This window comes from Rissa tridactyla, chromosome 1 (assembly GCF_028500815.1).
Source record: "Rissa tridactyla isolate bRisTri1 chromosome 1, bRisTri1.patW.cur.20221130, whole genome shotgun sequence".
NCBI lineage: Eukaryota > Metazoa > Chordata > Aves > Charadriiformes > Laridae > Rissa > Rissa tridactyla.
The window spans coordinates 217,969,501-217,990,969 of NC_071466.1; the positions used below are offsets into that span (position 1 = coordinate 217,969,501).

General features: G+C 49.3%; 1 protein-coding gene across 7 annotated transcripts in view; it reads right to left on the reverse strand.

Moving 5' to 3' along the window:
• NRF1 (nuclear respiratory factor 1) overlaps positions 1 to 21,469 on the reverse strand; it is a 74,024-nt gene that overhangs the window by 5,446 nt on the left and 47,109 nt on the right. For 3 of the 7 annotated variants that reach the window (XM_054187892.1, XM_054187899.1, XM_054187898.1), the window contains exon 11: positions 9,204 to 9,260. The exons of 1 other annotated variant lie outside the window; for it this stretch is intronic. In XM_054187892.1, coding sequence (XP_054043867.1) covers positions 9,204 to 9,260 — 57 coding nt within the window. Of the gene's footprint in view, positions 1 to 7,590; positions 7,669 to 9,203; positions 9,261 to 16,356; positions 16,509 to 17,036; positions 17,243 to 21,469 lie in introns of those variants that run through there. 3 more of the 7 variants (XM_054187894.1, XM_054187897.1, XM_054187896.1) reach the window with 3 other exon arrangements.

Consider the following 21,469-nt stretch of genomic DNA (forward strand, 5'->3'; position numbering starts at 1 on the left):
AACAGGCAGATCCCTTTCTGCATGGGATTAAACTAAATCGCCTCAGCATCTGACGTAGCGGCCTTCCTGCCAGGGGTGGTAACAAACCAAAGGAGGAGAGGGCTGGAAAGTCTGCTGTGCATTAAAGCAGAGATGATCGCCCTTGGGAGAGAGACGATTAAACCACTGAGATACTGTAATCAGGTCTAGGATTGGCCCTGCGCTGCATCTGCTCAGACCTGCACCCTGATTAGCCCTAATCTAGCTGGCATATGTTAATCTAAAGCATGGATTTCAGACCCTTTCAATTGTATTAAAAACAGGAAATCCATTAGACAAAAAAAAAAAACCCCAACTTCTCGAGTCTTGGAAAAAATACGTTATCTGCAAAGAAAGTGGAGGCATGCCGGGGTGCTCTGCGAGGAATGGGGTGCACAGGCAGGAGAGCCCCGGCCGAGGGAGGGAAGGGGGATCCCGTCGGATCCCACCCGCAGCTCAGACCGGCTCCTGCCCGGGGAAGGACGACAGCAGAGGTGATGAATCACGCACCGAGCAGCGCAGAGCACGGCCGCGGGCTCCCCGCGAGCGGCAAGATGCAGCCAAGGCTGCACGTTTGCTTCCCCTTCATGAAGGCACCCAAAAAGCCCCTCTGGAAGGAGCAGTGGGTGAGGCACAAGGCCCAAGCATCTCCATCCTCCTGCGAATCACCTCTTCCTGGCCACCAACCTCACCTACCTGCCAGCACCTCCTGTCCTTGGCAGGGATGAGGAGCCAGCTCCAGCCGGTCGGGCGCAAGGACAGCATCCACGCAGGGAGCTGGGGCAGGGCCAGCACTGAGGTCCTGCCTCTCCCTTACCTGCAGCATGCCAGGGAAAGACTTTTTGGTGGAGGATAAGCAGGCTTTGCCAGGAAGGAAGCTGACAGCCACGGAGGGGAACTGGCACCGCGGCAGGGCGTAAGGGTGGCCAAGAGAGAAGGAGAGCTGTGGCAGGTCTTAGGGGTTGAGATGGCCACCATGAATCAAAGGATTAGAGCTGGCCGACTCAGAGACGGCTGCGGCTGTACTCTAATGCCGGGTCAGACTATATTAGCGGCTGCATTTCAGCTGGGGGACTGCGACAGGCCACAGGAGATAATGAAACTCCTGCTGTTTCAGCAGAGAAGAGGTTACAGCTTACAGAAGAAGGAGGGTAAGGGTTAGGCTCTACCTGTGACCAGAGAGCCACAGGATTCAGAGGCCAACAGTCATGCGATGGCTGACAGAGACATCCTACCTGGCATGGAGAGCAGATCAGCAGCGGCATAAGAACAACCATTTTGATCCTACGTTGCTGGTGACTGCATTAGACCACCACAAAGGACTCTGGGGGAGAAGGCCAGGCGGGTGGGATGATTCAGCGCCCTGGGAATTGGTGTCCAGGTTCAGCAGTGCCCTGGACATCCAGGACAGTTGATGTTCAGGGGACCAGGCTCATCAGTGCCGGTTTCTGCCTTGCTTGGACATCTCTTCACCCTTGAGATCAAAGAAAGCGCAGCACGAGGAAGAGAGACTACCAGAGCCTCCAACTGCTGAGCACATTGCCAGTCCTTCAGGATTTGGAACACTGTACTACTCAGCGACACAAGACATGCCTTAGATGCCTGGTACCTAAGGCTGAGTCCATTCCCCAAGGTGCATCCTTATCTCCTGTTCAGCATCTGGTAGTTCAAAGTGGCTCAAGGCCATCTGCTAAGGTGCTCAAGGTACGCAGACAGCTAACTGGCCAAGCAGATCCACTCTTCAATGCTTCCAACTCCACGAACTGGTTCCTGACCATAGCTGAGGTGAGGTTACACTACCCGGGCTGTTGATACAGCTCATCGCTGTGTTGTTTGACCACACCTGGAGACCGGTGCCAAGGACCCATTTGTCAGTATCCCACGTATAAAGATTATTTAGTGGATATCTCATTCCAGGTATGAAGCAATCATACCAGAGGTGGATGGAAGATGGGCTGGGATGCCAATGCAGATCCTACCACCATGAAGGTCCCGTCAGTGAAGAAACTGTGACAGCCCAAGGCAACCTTGGACAAAGCTCTGTCTGAAGCTGGACTTTAAGCATCAGGTTGTGATCTGGCAGCAGATGGTATGAAGAGCCTGGCTGCCATATGTCCCGTGAATGTCTGGTATGCTCTCATTACGGCAGCAGTCTGAGTTTACAGCTGGATAGTCAGGTTCTGCAAGCTTTGAAATGCACCCTGGAGTAGAAAAGTCTTCATTGATACCAAGACAGGAGTCGTCTCAACAACCGGTATGGACAACATAGACATTCAGTGTAATACTTCTGAAAGCTTAACCCTCACATTAAGTGCCCGAAGACACACAGAATGTCTGGGAGAAACTGAAAAGTGAAAAGAAACTGAAAACTGAAAAGAAAAATCTCAAGGGACCTCTCAGGTGCCAGTCACTCAGTGAGAGAGATGTTCTCATCCCAGCTGAGATGGGCTCCTCTGGTGAATGTCTTGGCACAGCCCTATACACCATGGAAAGGCTGAACAGCAGGACCTTGCACATAACGTTTTCTGCCTCGCGCTCAAACAGGAACACAAGCGCAAAGTCCTGGGGGGTCAAGAGACAAGAACCAGCCCCATCCTTGACCAGACAAGACAACAGTAGCCACTGTCACCATCTTGAATATCGACTCAAGAAAGGAAACGGCCGCCGCCTCTTTCAAAAAGTGCAAAACCCTCTTCTTTGGTAGCATCAACTACAACAGAGAGCTGATCTCCTGCCAAAGCAAACTCCTAGGGAACAGCCTCTGGAAAGGGAGGGTGTGAGGAAGCAAAAGGCAAATGGCGCAGCATGACCATTTGGCTCCTACATCAGGGAGCCAGGAGTCTCAATCAATGCCCAGCTTTGCTCTGCGGTACTGCGCCAGCCTAAGCCCAGGAGGAGTGGGAAGGGGAGATGGTGCAAACCTTTTCAACACAGCTTTGGGGAGGCCGCTGAAAGAAGAATTTAAGAGGGATGTTGTTAAGAGGGAGTTGAGTTTATGGCTGTAAAAGCTGTGAAGCCACAAGAAACACCGCTCTGAGTGTGGAGGAGTAAGGGCCACAGGTCTGGAGTCACCAAGTAGCACAAAAGTATTTGCTCTTGGGATTTCTTTTATAGGGCAAAATAGAAAATGTGCAATGACTTCAGTGACCACCTTGGAGCCCTTGACAGTGCGTAGGATATCATCTGTTTTTTGAGCTGGGCGACGTAATCCCTGGAGGTATTTAAAAGACGGGTAGATGTGGTGCTGAGGGACATGGTTTAGTGGTGGTTTTGGCAGTGTTATGTTGATGGTTGGACTCGATGGTCCTAAACGTCCCTTCCAACCTAGGCAATTCTATGATTCTATAGTCTTATCAAAAAAACAGGACCTCTACTGAGAGCTGCATGTCCCCTTCCAAAAGGACTCCACAGCCTGCTTTAAATCATCAGAAGCCAGGAGCCACGGTCAGCTGCTGCTCTTGGGGATCCACTGGCACCAGAATCATACTCTGCACCGAGAAGAGAAAGCAGATCCCATGTGATGGATGCCAAAGTTGGTGTGTCCTTCTCTGTTCTCTTGGACACCAAAATGGCGGTAAGTGTTGAAAGTTGCCTGGTTTATCATGTGCTTTGAACATCTGCAAGAACTGCAGAGTCAGGAGACCACTGTGGGTGGCCCTACAAGCCTCCCAGACCCCCGCTAGAGCTCCAAAGGCCCTATGGTGCTCATGCCAACAATGGAGAAGACTAAAAAAAGTGACATTTTCCACTGGACTTTCTTGGCTGTTGACCTCCAACTCATTCAGAGGACTTTGCTTGCTTCAGTATTCTCAGCTAGCACTGAGGGGAAACTAGTACAAACTTTGCTTTGCACGATCCTACTGTAGCATTTTGCAGTAGATATTCCTGCAACTTCTTTTTCCCCTCCTCCGGAGGCACAGGGATGAGCAGATCAACCAAAATTCCCGTGCTCAGGAATGCACTACAGGGCCCTAGCACACAGGTCAGCAGATACCATCTCATTGCTACGTCTCGTTCAGAGCCAAAGGCGACTCTTGAAGACACGATGGAAGAATTCTCATAGACAATTCAAAATTAGCAGGGTGCAGGTTTTAGCGCACAAAAAACAAGCAAGGAAATGCATCGCTAGAGGACCTCCAAACAATGAAACGTTTGCCTTTGGTGGGCAGCACAATGAAAGGGCACTGGGCGTGCTTTGATCTATATACCTAGGAGAGCCTGCAAATACATCGAGACTGATGCAGCTCAGTTGGGAATAACTTGATCATCTCTTCCACAGCGGGATAGAATAAGATACAAGCTGGAAGTGCAGAATGGAAAGCTGCACTAGATACTAGAGGCGGGCAGCAGGGAACCCAGGCAACCACTAAACATAAGGTTAGTGAAGCTCTGGAGCAAAGTCCCCAACCCTAAAAGTCTTTTAGAGCCAGCTAAGATTGATGCTGGCTCGGGCAAGAGGCTGGTGTAAGCGATCACTTGAATTCCTTTCAGGCTTGTATGTGAACAAGATTTTGCAGGCTCCATTTTATGTAAAGAAGCTTTGGTCCACTCGGTCACCAACTGAGCAAATACAAGACAGCATTAGGACATACAGGACAAATCGGTTGGCACTAGAGATATTTCTTGACAGTAAACTTGGTTCGTAGTCAACCACGGGATATACCTCATTCTCCCAGCCACGTGCAATTTCTTTTAGCAACATGGCAAAACAGGAGGGACTCTGTTACGCTTCACTGCTACCCGTTTTAAAAAGGACAGTCATAAAAACAGGATATTGAGCAGCTCTGTTCCAGCTGATTGCAGGCACGTATGTGTTCTGGCAACGCGGCAGGTATCGTTGCCTTCGAGAAAGGTCGCACGACCACCAGTACTTAAATAACCGCAGAGCAACCGTGTCCTTAAACTGAGTCCTGGAGCAATGTCCATTCCTATCCGCACCAAGACAGGTAAGTGCAGTGCTGGAGACTACCTGGTGCGTAATTGCTAACACAAAAGAGCACTGTTCAGCACGCACATTAAAAGCTCCCACAACAGATTTTTATTAAATCCACATTGCTGTGCATGGGAAACTGGCTTGCCAAGATTTCCGGAAATTATCATCTTGACCACCTCCCTTTTGGGGGACTAACCCGAGAGGCCTTCAAGAGGGGGGAAGGACATGCAATGGGCATGATGAGCGTGTATCTTCAGAAAAACAACACAGATCTCTCTACCAAGTTTAAATCACACCAGCTAAAACGAGTGCTCTCAAAGTCACGTTACCCTGAAAAATCCTCTGACTGTAGAGAAGAAACATCCGCAAACTAAACGCGCCCCCTAAGATACGAGGTGTTGACATGACACCATGGATGGGATTTCACCCCAAGTCAGCTGCAGAAATCAAGCATTTCAAGAATCCTACCACACTCAATGGTGACAAAGGAAGCAGAAGACATCTCTTAACACAGGCACCTACTTTAAGATAAGACAAACTGTCTTCTGAAAGCATGCCCTCCTCTCTCTCTTCCCCCCCCCGCCCCCAACTACTGCTAGAGCATCAATGACTAACTCAAATTAGATGTCTCTTAGGACAAGATGATACTTGGAAGGATTTTCACCATCAGAAAAAGCCCGTGCAGGGATTTAAGCTCTGAGAACTTTCTAGGCACACAACAGTTGCAGTTCTTCCCTACACATCCTCTGTGCCATCCATTTCAAAACACAAACGTTCTACCAAATGATAATTTGAATAAGGTTGCATGCTGACTGCAAGAATACCTCAAGATCATCCATCACTTGTCTTTTCAAGAGCCATTCCGGTCAAAACCACAGCCAAGAGTAATGTAACAAGGCACCTGAGGTTTTGATAGCAAAGTTGAGTCATGGCAGCTCACAGATGGAGTACTAAACCGAGTGTTGCAATCCAGTAGGTTACACCATAGCCTTGACTCTTCCTTAGAACAGAAGATAAGGAGACAAAAGAAGATGCAACGTTTCCATCAACAGCTGCATGGGAGGTAGGAAGGACAGCCCTGGAGCCGCTACTTCCTTCCCTGCCTCCAACCCATCCTCATGATCACATCTCAGTCTCTCAGGCTGTCCAGACCATCTCAGGCTGGGCATCACCTACCTGCTTAAATTGTCAGTGATTTGTTCCCTCCTTAGCCTTGGCTCCTCTTGTTCTATTTCAACGAGCTTTCCTTCTCTGCTCATTCAGAGCAACAGGAGCTGCTGTCTCAGTGACCAAGAAAGCCTGGTTGATTTAGGACCTCCGGCCCCATGCCATCAGAAAGGCACGGGCCAGGATGCAACACCAAGCTTACAGGGCTCATTCTTCCTTCCACTCATTTAACTTCAGCAAAGGCTGTGAGAGGCTTGGCATTTTGCATCGAGGTTTTAAACCCCAAGTCTGGATGTTTGTTTTTTATTTATCCCTAAGTCTCAGTCAGTGACCAACCTTCTTTCTCTAACTGCGAGAAGACAGTTCATTGAACGAGCATCTTTGGTACATTTCTATTTTCTTCCTCTCTACAAGGAGGGAAGGGCCACAGCTCAGTCAAGATCTGAAACACTTTTGGCTTAATCTCCCTTATTTCTTGGTATTTCACCTTTGCCTCTAGAGGAAGGCAATCCGTCCTCACAAAGGGACCACTTGGTTACTTGTGGCTCCTTTCAGCAGACCACAGCAGGGCAGGTGCGTCCATACCTCCTGCTTTGTTCGACATACAATCCAAGAGAACACAAGCCCTCTCTTCATCCTGGAGAGAGGACCTAGAAGTCACCTCTCTCCCTTGTCAAATGACTAACAAGATCCCCAAAGAGGATTCCAAAGCTTCTGGGGGTTTTGAGTCTTGGGGGTTTGTTTTGGGTTTTTTTTTTGGGAGTTATTTTTAAGTTGTAGTACTTTGAGACAAAACCAGTGGGGCTGGGATTCCTGATTTACAGGAGTCTCTGCTGCTGGAGGGGACAGCCCAACCTATCAAGTGACACACAGAGAGGGACTCAGCTATGCTCATGGAATTATCCCCTCTGAAACCCCAGCATTTCCACGGAAAGAGGAAGACCCCAGTGAGCCAACCTGACACCCAGACTCTTCCCTGGCACAGCAAAGACCCACGGTCTTCAAGTAGCGGTGGCAAATGTCTCCTTCACCGATGACAATTTGCAACTGCCACGCACCTCTGTCTTTGCAGCCCTTTCCTGACATACCAGAAGTCTTCCATCTGCAATCATCTGCAGCGAGGACAGTAACATAGGGTAAAACTTGCAATTATTTTTAACATTGGAAACGATCAACCTGAAATCCCAGGTCTTCCGTTTCATCCTCATTTTGATGTAGCTGCAAACTCCCACGGAAAGGGTGCTTGGGAAAGGAGGCAGAGCAGCAGTCTGGTATCCTGATGGTGGATTAGCTTCATGCCTTCAGCCCTTGTGTCCTACAAAAGGTCACCTGTCTCTCCCTCTCCCCTTCATGGGGGCTTGAGGGTGAATTTAGAGCTTGATAACAGGACCTGGACGCCGGCTGAGGCAGAATAAAGCTGTGTCTCTTCAAGCTCAGTTCTTACCTAGACCTCACACACTAGTGCTGGTCCCCCAGAGCACGTCACTCTAAAACCAAGCCAATCTGGTACATAGGAGAAGCGACAAAACACGAGGAGTCTCTGTGTCTACCTGTGAAAAGAAAGCTTTTTTACCGGACTCCACAGATGAAAGCTTAGCGAATAACCCTTCTAAGCTTCCTTGATCGGCTGGCTTTGCTGTGGAGTGAAGGGCACACCTGATAAGATTAGCAGTCTATCATGGTCAATCATGTATACAGGAAACACAGTTAAAAATAGAGAAAGTACAGCAACCCCCAGTGTCTGCTCAAGTTGGGATTCGCTTTTCTTACGATCTGTTCTCTGTTAACAAAAAAGATGGAGCGGACAGGTGTTATCAATGCAAAGCTTCTCCAAGTAGAGACAGGGAACACCTAAGAATAAATTAGAGTCTGCTCCTCTTATGGACAGGTGGGCAATATAGCACCTTAAAAGTTTCTGGACAATCACCTAATAGGGATCCCTATTATATTTTGCCATAAATACTTTACTGACTTGCCTGCTATGCCATTAACATCCACAGGGGCTCTTCCAGAGGAAGAATTGTGTATTGAGATCGATTCTTACCCTGCCTTTAAAAACAGCCTTAGGGTCCCGTATTTCTATATGGTCTTATTAAAGGCCACTGTGAGAATGAAGGCAGGGTACTACCTAAAATTGGTACAATGTTATATTACTTGAATAACAAAAGTCCATTTTAGAATGAAGTCATTTAAATGGAATCATATACAGTTTTTAAGCGCTGAAATATCACATATTCTAATGAAGCTGATAATTATTTGGCAGAGCTTCTGCAGGAACAATACTCTGGGCATCCCTGCAAATCATAAATAATAATGTGCAAGGAGAATACAGCTGCATATCAAGACAGATGTGTCCACAGTCCAAAATCTGGGGGACTTCAGCTGGCAGAAGCGTGAGCGGTCACGCACACAAGCTCTCCTATCTACCCTCCCGTGCCGTGTGACACACGGGACAGCCCACTTCTTTACTTAGGTTTCTGCTACAACGTTCAGTCTACAGTTTCTTAAAGCTGATGGGTGCTGAAAGTGTATTTCTGGGGTTTTCTCTCCTTTGCGTTGCTGCTTTAACTCTGCATCGTGTCCGTGACCTTTAAAAAGCCAAATTTTAGAAATCCAAAAAATCACAACCTCCCCACAACCCCATCCATATCACCAGAGTACCGCTGCTTGAGTGTTATTAAAATACAGGCTCTGAGCCCAGCTCTGCTCCCGCTCCTCACTAATTCTTTACTTAAGTAACAGTTATGAGAGAGCCCGGCTTGCGTAAGGCTAACAGGATTGGGCTGTAAGATATTAGCACACCCCAGAGGCATGCGCATCTCTACCCCGCAGCGGCTGAGACAGCCGTTACAGGGTGCTTGGATGTAAATATATACCCAACATCTGATATCTTCCCCTTGAAAGTGTGAAAGGAAGAGGGAGGAGAAAAAAAAAAAAAAAAAAAAAAAAAAAAAAAAAGACAGATAGATACAGCCCATATAGCCCCAAGAAACACCACACAGTCAGGAGCCTAAAGGAACAAGTGGCAATACCGACGACAGCCAAATCCCATTATTCCAAACTACCACCACAAAAATCCACTCACCTGATGAACTCTCTGCTAGGCTCCACTTGCAACCTGAATAGTCTGCTGCTAGGAAGCCTGACAATAAAATGCAAGTGTAAAAGGCTGAACAAAGGCCAAATACTACAGTTTGGGGGTGGGGTGGGGTGGGTGGGGTGGAGAATTAAGTGGGGTAATTAATATATGCATAGGAAATACATCCTTTTGCTTACCAGGTGAATTAAAAAATTCAATGCCCATATATGAGTAACGCTCCAATATTAGGCACAGTAACTTAAATAATTCTACCTCTATACAGAACATCGTGTGCATAAATGGGAGGTAGAGTAAGTGGGAGGCAAGTGTAAGATACTTCCAGATATTTGTACTGTATTTTACAAATATTTAGATGAATGGCTTAATTGGACCAGAGAGGCCCGATGAGAAACGGCTGCACAGAAGTGAGAGTAGTAAAATCCATCTCGGAGAAGCTAAGGCCACCTCCAATAAAGCTCTCCACTGTTCCCTGAGTAATGAGGGCTGAGAAACAAATGAGAAGCAGAAATGGCTGCCAAAGTGGCATTTCTAGGTATATCCCAAGAGCACGAGGCTAGAAAGTTCATGAAAATCCAGGCACTCGGCCTCGTTGGTCTCTGAAAGGAGCTCAATGTGTTTTTAAGGCTACGACAGACTCGGATCTCAATGAGTTTCACGAGTTCGTACGCTGCGCCATAGATCACATGTGAACACGGACATTAGCATATACTACAGCGCGTTTAGCACATGCAGATATAAAGCAGCTATTGTTCTGGCAGTAAGGTAATACGTAACCAGATAGTCTCTGGCTTCATCTAAAAAACACTTTCCCAGCATTTCGCTGACTCGTTCAGCGGGAGCCTCTCCGCTACAACAGAGTGCACATTCATGGCCAACGAACGGGTCCAAAGTGATGGGTTCTCTCCCCCAGTGCCCCGCTCCCGGCCCCTGTGCCCTCTTCGCTGGGGGAAAACGGTCCTCTTCATCCAAGAGAGGTGACATGAACACACAGCCAAACGAGGTGCACAACTTTTGGAGGAGGACAATGCCTTGGGAAGGCGTTCAAAGCTTTACCTTGCAGATACGGAAAGCTGCGACTCCGGTGTCTCTGCTGGAGCCTTACCTTACGCTAGTTCCTGCACTAGCTACAAGGAGGTAAGCACTCTTCTTTTTAACTCGGGGGGTGGAAAAAAGGACTAGACGCACACCTTTTTTCCTCTTCTTCAAAGCATACCCTTCGGATCTAGCTATAAAAGCATCCCTGCTACAAACCGGCACACACCCTTGCTGCAACGGTGTTGAGTGTCACAGTGCTTTGGTGTCTGCAGCCTGTCTTCTTTACAGGACAAGGGACCCGTTTGGCACAGATCCCCCTCCTCCCTCTGCGTAGGACCTGGCCCATCCTCAGCAAGGTGAGCAATAAATCATGGCGAAGACACGGCTCAGACGGAGAAGGTATCGTGTAAAGAGCAAGTTTTTACAGTCCACATTCCTCCTTTTTTCGCACACCACCGTCTTCCACTGCCCGGGCTGCGCGGCAGGTGGGATGGGTTCCTACCTCTCTCTCCCAAGAGTACTTATTCTTGGTATGCTACTGCCTCTGGCAGATTCCTCCCTTTTAAACCCTGCACATCTGTTGATTAAAAAAAAAAAAAAAAAAAAAAAGCAAAAAAAAAAAAGCTTGGACTCTGGCCTGGTGTCTGAAGGCACAGAACATTTGTGCATCCAGGTAGAGCCCAGGCCACGCAGGCTGGGTGGTAGGAAGCCCCTCCACACACCAAGAGAAGCCAACAATGGGCACAGGGAGAGAAATAATCATTCGCATTGCAGAAACCAGGGGTCTTCCAGGTGTTTTCTCCCCGTGGGTCTCACCCCGGGTGCGCAGGGGCCCGCAAAGGGAAGACTCGTGGCACACGGACCCACGCGGACAAAAACTGCAAGAAGAATCAAGCAGACGCTTGTGTAACAGCCTGTCCCGTCGCTTCCCAGGGCAGGACAGAACAGGTCAGAAACCGCTTCCCCAGAGAGAAAGGAGCTGCGGTGGCTGGAGAATCCCTTCTGCTTTGCATCTGCCGTGGATGATTCAGACCGGAGTCCCACTGGCAGGCTGCAGGGAACGGCTGCTCTGGCTCAGACCGCAGGTCCACTTGGACCAGAAAGCGAGAAAGCACATCTCTTGACAGCAGCAAACAAGCAGAAAGCCTAAAACCCGGCCAAGACCAAGTCCTGTTAATTGGCAGCGGGACTTCAAACCTCCTAACACTTAACTCCTATTTGAAAGTGCAACTTGGACCCTTTTTTGCAAAGGCAACGTACCAGGAATCTCCAAGAAGATTTGGCTGAGGACATCATAAGGCATTTGCAGGTTAGAGCAACAGGAAACAACCACAGGCCAAATTCACCGACGGTGTATAATTGAACACAAACACCCCCAGATGCTGATCCCCGTGACTTCAAAGGAGTTGAACATACTATATTTATGCCAGCAATAAACCTCAGCTTCCATTAGCTATATGTTCACCATTTAAATGCAGTGGTCCTGTGGCGCACACACCAATTAGAATCCCCTAATGCTTGGAAGTACAAAGCTTTTTTTTTTTTTTTTTTTTTTTGATGGGAAGGGGTGGAAGGGAAGAGATCAGCCGGCTCAGGGGAATAGCAGAGAGCCTTTCACTGGGAGGTCTCGCATTCAAATCCGTCGTAGGCCAGCGGTAACAGATGGCCACTTCTGAAGGCTGTTCTGTAGCTTACACGAAATGAGGGATTGTCTCAGGCCACTGGTGGACAACGTATTGAAGCCACAAACACGCTGCTGGTGGTTTCTGGCAGAGACGGTAGAGAAACCAAGGGATTACACGGGTACGAAGCAACTGCTGCCTACCTGATCAAAGGCATCTCCTTTCTGGAGGGAATTGAGGCAAATTGCTGGCAGCTTAGGTTCCTGCGGGAACCTCTGGCTGCGCAAGGCTGGATCTCGGTCTGAGACCACCCGCTTTAGCTGTCATCGGCTCCTCCGACTCGTCAGCACCAGTCCCCATTCTCTGAACTTCCCTTCGGACATGCCTGAGGTTTTGAGGATTAAAATCAGGGGCGGGAAATGGAGATGAGGAAGTTCAGGGATCTGTGGCAACAAGGAGGGACAACAAACCCATGGGGAGGGGAAAGTTTGCTATGGTCTGCTGTAAGGTGGGTATGGGAATAACAAATAATACCATGATTAATTTTAAACCAATTCCAAGCTAGTGCTCCCTCTGTCTTCACCTTCTCAGAGTCTGCGGCTTCTCCAGGACACACTTTAACTTTCTGTGGGCAGATGGCAAAAAGTCCACCAGTGACGGAGTATCCCTGGAGCAGAAGGGGGTCCACGCGAGCCACCAGGAAGTGTTACTCAGAGCAGAATTTGTACACATCAGGGAATAAATTAAGCCAACGGGTATAGGGGGGTGGGAGGAACAAGTCAAATTCAGGCTTAGAAATGCCACCTCTGGTTTTGAAAAAGATTCAGAGGAAACCACTTCAGGAGAAATTGTTTTGGTGGTTGTTTGTTTTTTTTTTTCTTCTTGGAACCTGTTTCGCAGCTTCACGTCGACTCACGGAAGCACATGTGTGCTCCTGACCTGGAGAGCGTGCTCTGCAGAGGTGGCTGGTGTGGCTTCAAACGTACCAACCTCCTGATGGACTCGTGCAACCAAGGAGATAGCAGCCTCCCACAGCAAGCAGAAGCCACTGTCCTGCTCTCGTGTGCTGGCCTGCCAGGGTCTGCAGTGTGGGGAAAATAGGGCGATTCCCCTGCAATCTTCCTGCACAGCTGTTTACTAGCTGCGGATTACCGCTGTCACATGAGCTGCTTTACAGCAAAGCCAAGCTGTCTTCATGAGCTGAGAAGGTCACTGGGAGACACGGGCCTCCAGGGACAAACACACCGCCCTCTACTGCGACCATGATTCACTTCCCAGAGGGACACCAGGCAGCAAGAAAAGCATTCCCGACTGGTCAGATGGCAAGGTAAATGGTTTTACCTTCAAGCCCCCTTCCCAGCTATCGTTAGGACTCACCCAGTGAAAGGGGAGAGAAAGGGTTAACTGACCTCAGCGGTTAGTTAAGTCTCACGCTGTCCATTTTCCAGGCTGCACTCAAGGTGTTGGAAGGCTGGAACGGACCTTACAGTGACAAATTTACCTTCTCCTCCTTGTGTGCCCACAGGCAAGGACACCCCACCAACCTTTCGGACAAGGCCACCCAAGTGTCACCAGCCAAGGGATGCCACGATGGAGTTGCCTCTCCCCAGGCACTCGTGCAACCTGCTGACGCCTCAAAGCATAAATGAATCAATCCCATAGCAAGAAACGTCGTCCTCTTCAAACCCAAAATCTAACCGCTGAAGATCGGCGCCAGTGAAGAAGAATGAGTTTCACTAGGAAAAATAGGAGTCCGAAGGTCCAGTGCGGCCACTTGGGAAGATGAATTAAAACCTGCCGCCTTCATCATTCTGCCATAGGCAGGTCTGGTTGACAATGAAAACATTTCTGTGAGCGAGATCGCTCACAGGCTCAGCGCTTGCAGGACGAGGCCCGTTACTATGCCCCAGAGGCACAAAACAGATGGGGTTGTGCTTTTAGGCTTTAAAATCAGTCCCTGCTAGGGAGATCCCATGAAGAGGATAAATACAGCCACAGAATGATCCTCTAGACATGCTCAGAAAAAAAAAAAAAGCAATAGAGGAACACAAGAGGTCAGACCCTGCTAAGAAAGCAGCTGAGGCTGTTTTCAAAGAGGGGCAGAGCACTTTTTAAGGCAAAGAAAATGAAGAGCACCTTGAGCAGTTTGGAAATGTCTACACCACACCGTGCGCCCGGGAAGTGGGAACGCACAGTCCGAAGAGGAGTCACGGAGTCATGGAGGCTGCGCTGCGAACAGAAAGCGCAAGTAGCTCCGCAGGGAGGAAACTTCGGTCCAATACGCAAGACTACGAGCTCTGTAAATGGAGACACACGCAAACCATGCTGCAATGCGCTGAAGGGCTGTACTTGGGGAAGCCCCAGCTTGTCGCTTAGTTTAGAGGGTATTTCTTCCTCTAGTGGGGTGCCCAGCGGGGGGGGGCGAGTTCACAAAACCCATCTCATTTCATAAGATGCCTCATAGAGTAACAACAGCTTGCTGGGATTTCAGCCAGCTTCCCATTTGGATCAGATTGCACCCTTCGCCCACTGACAGCCATTAAGAGCCTGGAGCTCACAAACTGCCCTCGGGTCAGACGAGCCTCCATCCATTCAAAGCCCAGCAACATTTTCCACAGCCCTCCAGCGCACAGCGGGAGAGGGTGGCCTCATCCAGCCCAGCTCATAGCCACAAGGGTACCTGCTCGGGAAGGCAAGAACTGTGCCCTGCTGTCATGAAACAGCAGATTGCAGCCCAGTTCTGCCATGACGTGGGGGTGCAGGGGGATTAGAAAGCCCCTCTCCATCTGCCCTGATTCAGTGTAATCACAGGCTGCTCTTTCAACTCCCCAAGCCCGCTCTTGCATGGTGTAAGGGGTAAGAGTGGCACGGCACAGGTAGAAAACCATCAACGACATCCCCAGCTTTGTCAGTGGTCACAGCACTTGCCCATCGCTACACAGACGGGGATGAGGAGATGCTATTTCTCCAAGGGCCATCCAACTTGCAAGCTAAAATCTGCACTGAAAGATTCCAAAGCTGCTCCACAGCAGGGACCATTGCTCATCCTTACCCACAGGCAGCGAGGGGTCAGTTGGGACCAGTTGCAGGAGAAATGATACCCCACAACTCAAGAGGCAAGTCTTGCTCCGCTCTGGGAATCATCTCGCCATGCCAGCTTGCAAGGAGGGTGAGCTGGGACCTCTCATTTGGGATTGCCTGGAGGAGCAGAAGGATGACAGAGATCGTGCCAGCAGGATGAAGTTGTCCTTGATTGTCTCCTGTCTGCTGTTAAGTAGGAAGGTCTTCCAGAGATGGGCTACAATATGTCTCAAAGGGCTCAAAAAGCTGAGGGGGATTTGCCACACTCGCAGCATAGGTTTGAATAAGTTGTTATTACAGGCAGAATTCATCGCACATAAACTTCATCCTGGGAGCACCGAGAAAGGAGCAGCAAAGCAGAGGCTGGTTTCAATCTCTGCTTAATCTACCATCCACCCAGTTCAACGCTTATGGGTTTGAATGCTCAGATCCACAGTTGAGCTCCGCCAGCACAGATATATCCAGCAGGAATGGCAAAAAGCTGCCTTCCCCAGCCTGATGTTGCTCATGCACGAGTACCCACCACCCTATTTGCATGGGTGGCAGGAACCCCATGAAGAAGCTCTGCGGACATAGCTCTGCCAACCAAGCCTCTGCTCTGGGTTAGGTTAGGCATGGAGGAGGAGGCCTGGAAAAATGACTCACCGGCATCTGCATCGGGTCAGGAGAGCGATGCAGAACTAGGCAGCTTCACAGAGCTGGTTTTCTGACTCCACCTGTGCCCTTTTCTTTAGGCCAAGAGCTATAAATAAAACAGCACCACGCTGAAGATGTGCAGCTTGTCAGGAGAGCACCTCCCTACCCTAACCTGGGGCCAAAGCACTAACAGACGGCAGCGCTAATGCGATCTGCTTGCAGGCAGACTACACAAATACCTCCATCCCTTCCCATCCCAACTCTTGGACTGGAAATAGTGGCAGGCAAGGAAATGTTTGTCTATCCAGTTCTGTGCTTCCAGACATATTAAGGGAAACACACTAAGTATACTGACTGCCATTCCTTTCCTCATTCAACCTCATCTCTTTCGGACAAAAGCTTGCCAAAGGTACCCATATCTTGCAGGCACCCCAAAACCACTGCTGTAACCAAACAAACTGGTTTAGGTCCAAAATCCTTCAAATATCTAAGTCTTACAGTCAGGGCGCATATAAATTAGGGAGATAAAAAAAAGCCCACACTATACCATCAACAAAACAACCCCACCCCTCCCTCAAACAAAATCCTACACACTTCTCAATCATGCATTAGTTAAAATGAGGAGTGTACCCCATAAAGATGACAAGACACCTTCCTTCTCCAGCTCAGTGTTCATCTTGGCTGAGCGAGCATGGAGTTTGTGCAGAGCTGCCCATCCCCATCACCTTATGCAGACACCAGGCAGAACGCCCCTTCTCCAGCAGCAAAGGTGACCTCCAACCATCCATCGAGCCAAGAGCCACACGCCCTGTCAGCCCCAGACACCCAGATTCAGGGACATTAGCACGAGGGAACCAGCAAAGCTCAGGACCTCAGTAACGTGGCTCTCAAAGCCAAGCGGTTGGGAGCTTCGTCACTATAAATTGAAAAAACGCCTGGAATTTAACGTGAACTTTGGCAATGGTAAAGTCAAATGAAAAGTCTCGTTAAGAGATGGAGAAAAGCAAAGTCCAGTGAATACAAATGTATGCCACATTCATCGCTTTACCTGCCAAAAGGTTTAGCCTTTTTTCAGTAAGTGTCCTGCACTGAGCAGTTCCTTCTGAAACCATGTGGATTATTGGGGGAGGGTGAGAAGACAACGCAGAAGCCTGGACAAATATCATACAAATACACCCAATAAATAGAGCTTCAAATTAAACCTCAAAACGCAATGAATTTCTAGGCAAGCAGCACATTCATTCAGAGCGTTCCCAGCCAGATCGACTTATTACTCTTTTGTGATGAAGGGTCACCATGGGAAAGAAGCTCAATCTTGGGCAAGTTGAGAAAGCAACAATGCAATGAGAAAATACGGTCACTGCCGGCGGAGGAGAGAAGCAGGACAGCCATGCCAGGAAGGGCCTTGTTGAAACGCACCTCTGTATGGAAGGTTATGGAAGACACCAACCCTGTCTGCTTTCTTAAGCCCATGTTCATCCCCAGCCCAAGCTCGCGCTGCAGCTTGGCCAGGCATGGTGGGAACAGCACCCACCATGCTCGTGCTGCCATCCTTCCATGTATGAAGCAACCACGGCCCTTTGCCTTCTCAGCCCTGAAGATCTCGGGCCAAGCATTCCTTAAAATCCGTCTGCCACAATGAAGCTGAGCCTTTATGGAAAGGAAAAAAAAAAAAAAAAAGAAAAAGAAAAAAGAAAGTTTTCATCCTGCCTGCTGCTCCCGAGACGGCTGTGTTTTGGCACTAGAGTGGATGCATGGGTAAAACAATTGGGATCCCTCAAATATGAAGCTGCCCAACGCAGTAATTCAGAAGACAGATCAGTGAACACGGCGTCAGTAGATCTGAATTTTCTAAGAGAAATTAAAGATCAGCAGAAAAAAACTGAAGCTTTCTGTTACGATGGCAAAGATGGGAATTGCTTTAGGTTGTTAAGACCAGAACTGCTTTAAAGTACTGCAGCAGGCAGCTTCTCTTTTAAATTTATGGATAAAGAAGAAATCCTGCCCAGTCTGGAGTCGATACCAGTCCTGTTTCCTCTTCCAGACCAGAACAAAAGGGAACATATTGCAACTACACTGAGAGAGGAGGGCTGCTGTCTATTTCTTTAAATGTAATGTTAATGCCTTGTAATCAGCTTTAATTTTTAAACAGACCCAGCCCTCCTGTCCATTTCCCCTAATTCAGGACACGTGGAAGGTAAATGGCCTATGCTTAAACCGGGACAGCATCAGCTGTGACAGCTGGAGAGCCTGTAAGTCTCAACTGCCTGATAACAGGAATGGATGTCAAAACTCACCAGGGGAGGGGAAACGGGGAGGGCAGGGGAGGTGCTGGAGATGCCGTAAGGTCATCAAGAAGCCGGGAGATGAGGCCAGACGGGGCTCAGCTCATTTACTGGATGGAAACTCACTGAACCCACCAGGACCCAAAGAAACTCTGTAAGCGATCAAACAGCGAAGGACTTGGCGGTGACTCCCCACCCCTAACGAAGTCAGCTTTGCTTTCTGGGTATTGCTGACACCTTCACAAACACGCTGAGGAGGAAAGACAAGTGTCTTTCAGGGGACGGCAAGAGATCAAGCCAGGAACAGAGCAACTCCTGGTGTCTCCCCAGGATGCTGCCTTCTCTCTTTGCGAGCTCAAAGGCATGTTTCAGAGCTAAAAAGCAGCCTGTAGGCTTCACGTGAGACTTGGACACAGAACAGGGGCACAAAACCACCTGGGAGGCTCACCTTGCACTCCTCCGATACCGCTGCCTTTGCAAAGAGGAGACCTGCAGGATATCATGAGGACTCATCATATAAAAACGTTTTCCCCCAAGGAAATAAAGTGACAGAGCCCGTGAGCCTTCCTACCCCAAAAGCCAAACTGTACCCAGAAATAACCATTCTGTGTCTCTGTCAAAGGGACTTACCAAGGTCACTCAATACGTTAATAGAAGCCTTAAAGCCAGCAGCACTTAAGGGCCGTGGCATCCGCCTCCTGCTCTACTCAAACCACCCAGGCAAACTGTGCTGGGCTGCGCGAAGCTGCCTCCATGCAACACAACTGCACGTTGGCGTAGGTAGCACCTGGCTAGTGGGATCGAAGGGAAAATGCGGCCACCACCACAGTACGAAACGAACTTGTCTGAGCCACTATTTTTAGCCCCGGTTGGTGGGCAGACAAATCCTAATCGTCAGCGGCAGCCGCCTCGTCATCAGTCCTAAGATGTCAAAGCAAAGCCGCACAGCGCCCGGGACAGCCCAGCGTCACAAGGACAGCCTGAGCCGACTGCTCCGCCAGCGCTGCCCAAGATTAGTGCCCAAGAGTATAACGCAGGACAGCAGCAGAAGGCACGAGATCCATCACGATGGGTTTAAAGCAGCAGGGCAATGCAAGGCAAGCCGTGCCAAAGCGAGCAGAAATCATCTGTGCTGGTAAGGTTCAGTGCAAACGGAGCAGCGGTCCCGGGTCTCGGAAATACTTTGGCCCTCGTCCTGCTGGGAAAGACCCAGCAGCGCCATGCTGACTGCTGGCATCAAACCTGTGGCTGGTGTCCCACGGTTAACAGGCTGCCCAGGGAAGTGGTGGAATTGCCATCCCTAGAGGTATTTAAAAGACGTGTCGACGTGGTGCTGAGGGACATGGGTTAGTGGTGGCTTTTGTCAGTGTTAGGTTGATGGTCAGACTCAGTGACCTGAAAGGTCCCTTCCAACCTAGATGATTCTATCATCCCAACACTGAATATTCCTCACCACCAACACTGGGCCTCCCCGGACAGCCAGATGCTGACATGGAAAACGTGCAGATGAGGAGATAGCTGAGCTGCAGCCAAGCACCCCCTTCTCTACAGGGCACGCACAGGGAACTGCATGTACTTGACACAGAATACGCTCGTTTTAACTGAGGCTTATGCCAACATATTTTACTTAGAGTGCATCACGGCCCCATTGCTGACAATAATTCATTTATGCACAGTAATTTGTCCTCTAGGAAACACCTCACCCTGCTCCTGGACCTGAAAGGAGGTTGTAGAGAGGTGGGGGTCGGTCTCTTCTCCCAAGGAACAGGCCATGGGACAAGAGGAAACGGCCTCAAGTTGTGCCAGGGGACGTTTAGACTGATATCAGGAAAAAAAACTTTTTACACTGAAAGGGTTATCAAGCATTGGAAGAGGCTGCCCAGGCAAGTGGTTGAGGCACCATCCCTGGAGGTATTTAAAAGACGGGTAGATATAGTGCTTAGAGAGATGGTTTAGTGATGGTTTTTGTCAGAGTTAGGCTGATGGTTGGACTCGATGATCTGAAAGGTCCCTTCCAACTGAGGCAATTCTATGACCTGCTCAGCACATGAACCCAGGAACTCACACTCATCCACTTCAGCTCCCCTTGCTGGCTGCCACCGGCCCCTCTTCTCCCCTGTTGTATGAAATGCATCTTTAAAAAAATTATTTTCCTCACTTATCCTTCAGATTGCGATTAAATCATACCTGTTTCAGGGCAATACTTCATTAAAAAATAAATCTGTTCCCACTGGGAAGACCCTACAAAAGGCACGACTCTTTCCTTCCTGTCCGCTTGGATGCAAGCAAGCTGATCTGCACTTTGCCAAGTTTGTGTCCATCTTCCCTGAAAAGGAGATCCAACAGGAAACAAAGAATTTTCTTTTAAAGAATGATATTTGCAGCAGATCAGCCTCCAAGCTTCCCCCCCCTTGTCTTTTGTATTTTTTTCTCAGGCAAAAAAGCTACCAGTTACTAGCGGATCAGTGTCCTGCACCTCCCTGCCCTGAGGCATCCAAAAGCAGGAACAGGCAGTTCCCTTCGCTGGGTTTGCCCCATGTATCTCCCGCCACTTTCACGCTCTCTAGGAGACGCGCGCAGCCCAGAGAACAGGATCTCGACTCCTGCCTTTCCCCTCCTGGATGTATTTTCAACTGTAAACAGCCTACACGGAGCCTGACGGGACTGGCAACCGCGCTCCAGGCCTGGAGGTCTCTCTGCTGCCGAGAGGAGGGTTCTCCATCTCCCATCTGCGCAGCCGAGGGTGGAGACAGGTTTCCACCTGACACCTTATTGCTTTCGTGCGGGAAGCTCGGCAACCTCACCCAGGGCTGAAGGCTTTTCAGCACTTAAACCGCCTCTGATATAGAAATCCCCAACTGGAACAGCTCTTCTGTGCAATAAATTCCCCGTCACCCTAAATGCTGCTCCAGGCTTGTTTATTCTATGCTAACTTGCAAGATATGCTCCTGTACTGACGCCTTATTTCCTCTGTTTGCGAAAGCAGAGAGCTTGCTAATCCCCGTTGGCCCACGTCAGATTCCTAATGCTCTCCCCAGGCTTCCATCACAACTCGATAATCCTGGCTCACCCCCGGCCATTAGCACGGCTCCCTTTGGTTGTATGGAGAGCGGGGTTTGGATTTTTTGGATGACTTGGGGGGGATGGAAAAAGGCAAGACATACCGTAGGCTCCTCTTAGTGCCCACCTGTATGCCACCGCCAGGCACATCAGTGCTCCCAGGAGCATGTCCAGCAGCACAGGGAGGAGATACACAAGTAAAACGTGCTTTGGGGCCAGGAAAAAGAGCAGCAGTTGCCGCATGTGAGGAATAAGGTGGACAAGCAAGGACCCATTGGGTCTCTGGCTGTGCCTAGCTCAGGTCTGTTACGTAAATTCCCCGGTCACAGCTTGATTTCACATCTTCCACTGCCACTTCTCTTCCCAGCACCAGCTCTCCACCGTGGCACCATGCCCTGGTTTTGAACCCCAGCTGGACCTTCCATCATACAACCCCTCTTGCCTTCAAATCCGCCCTTCAAAATGCTGCACACTGAGCAAAACCGCAAATAACCCCAGGCTTGTGACGACACCGAGGCCATTAAACTGACTT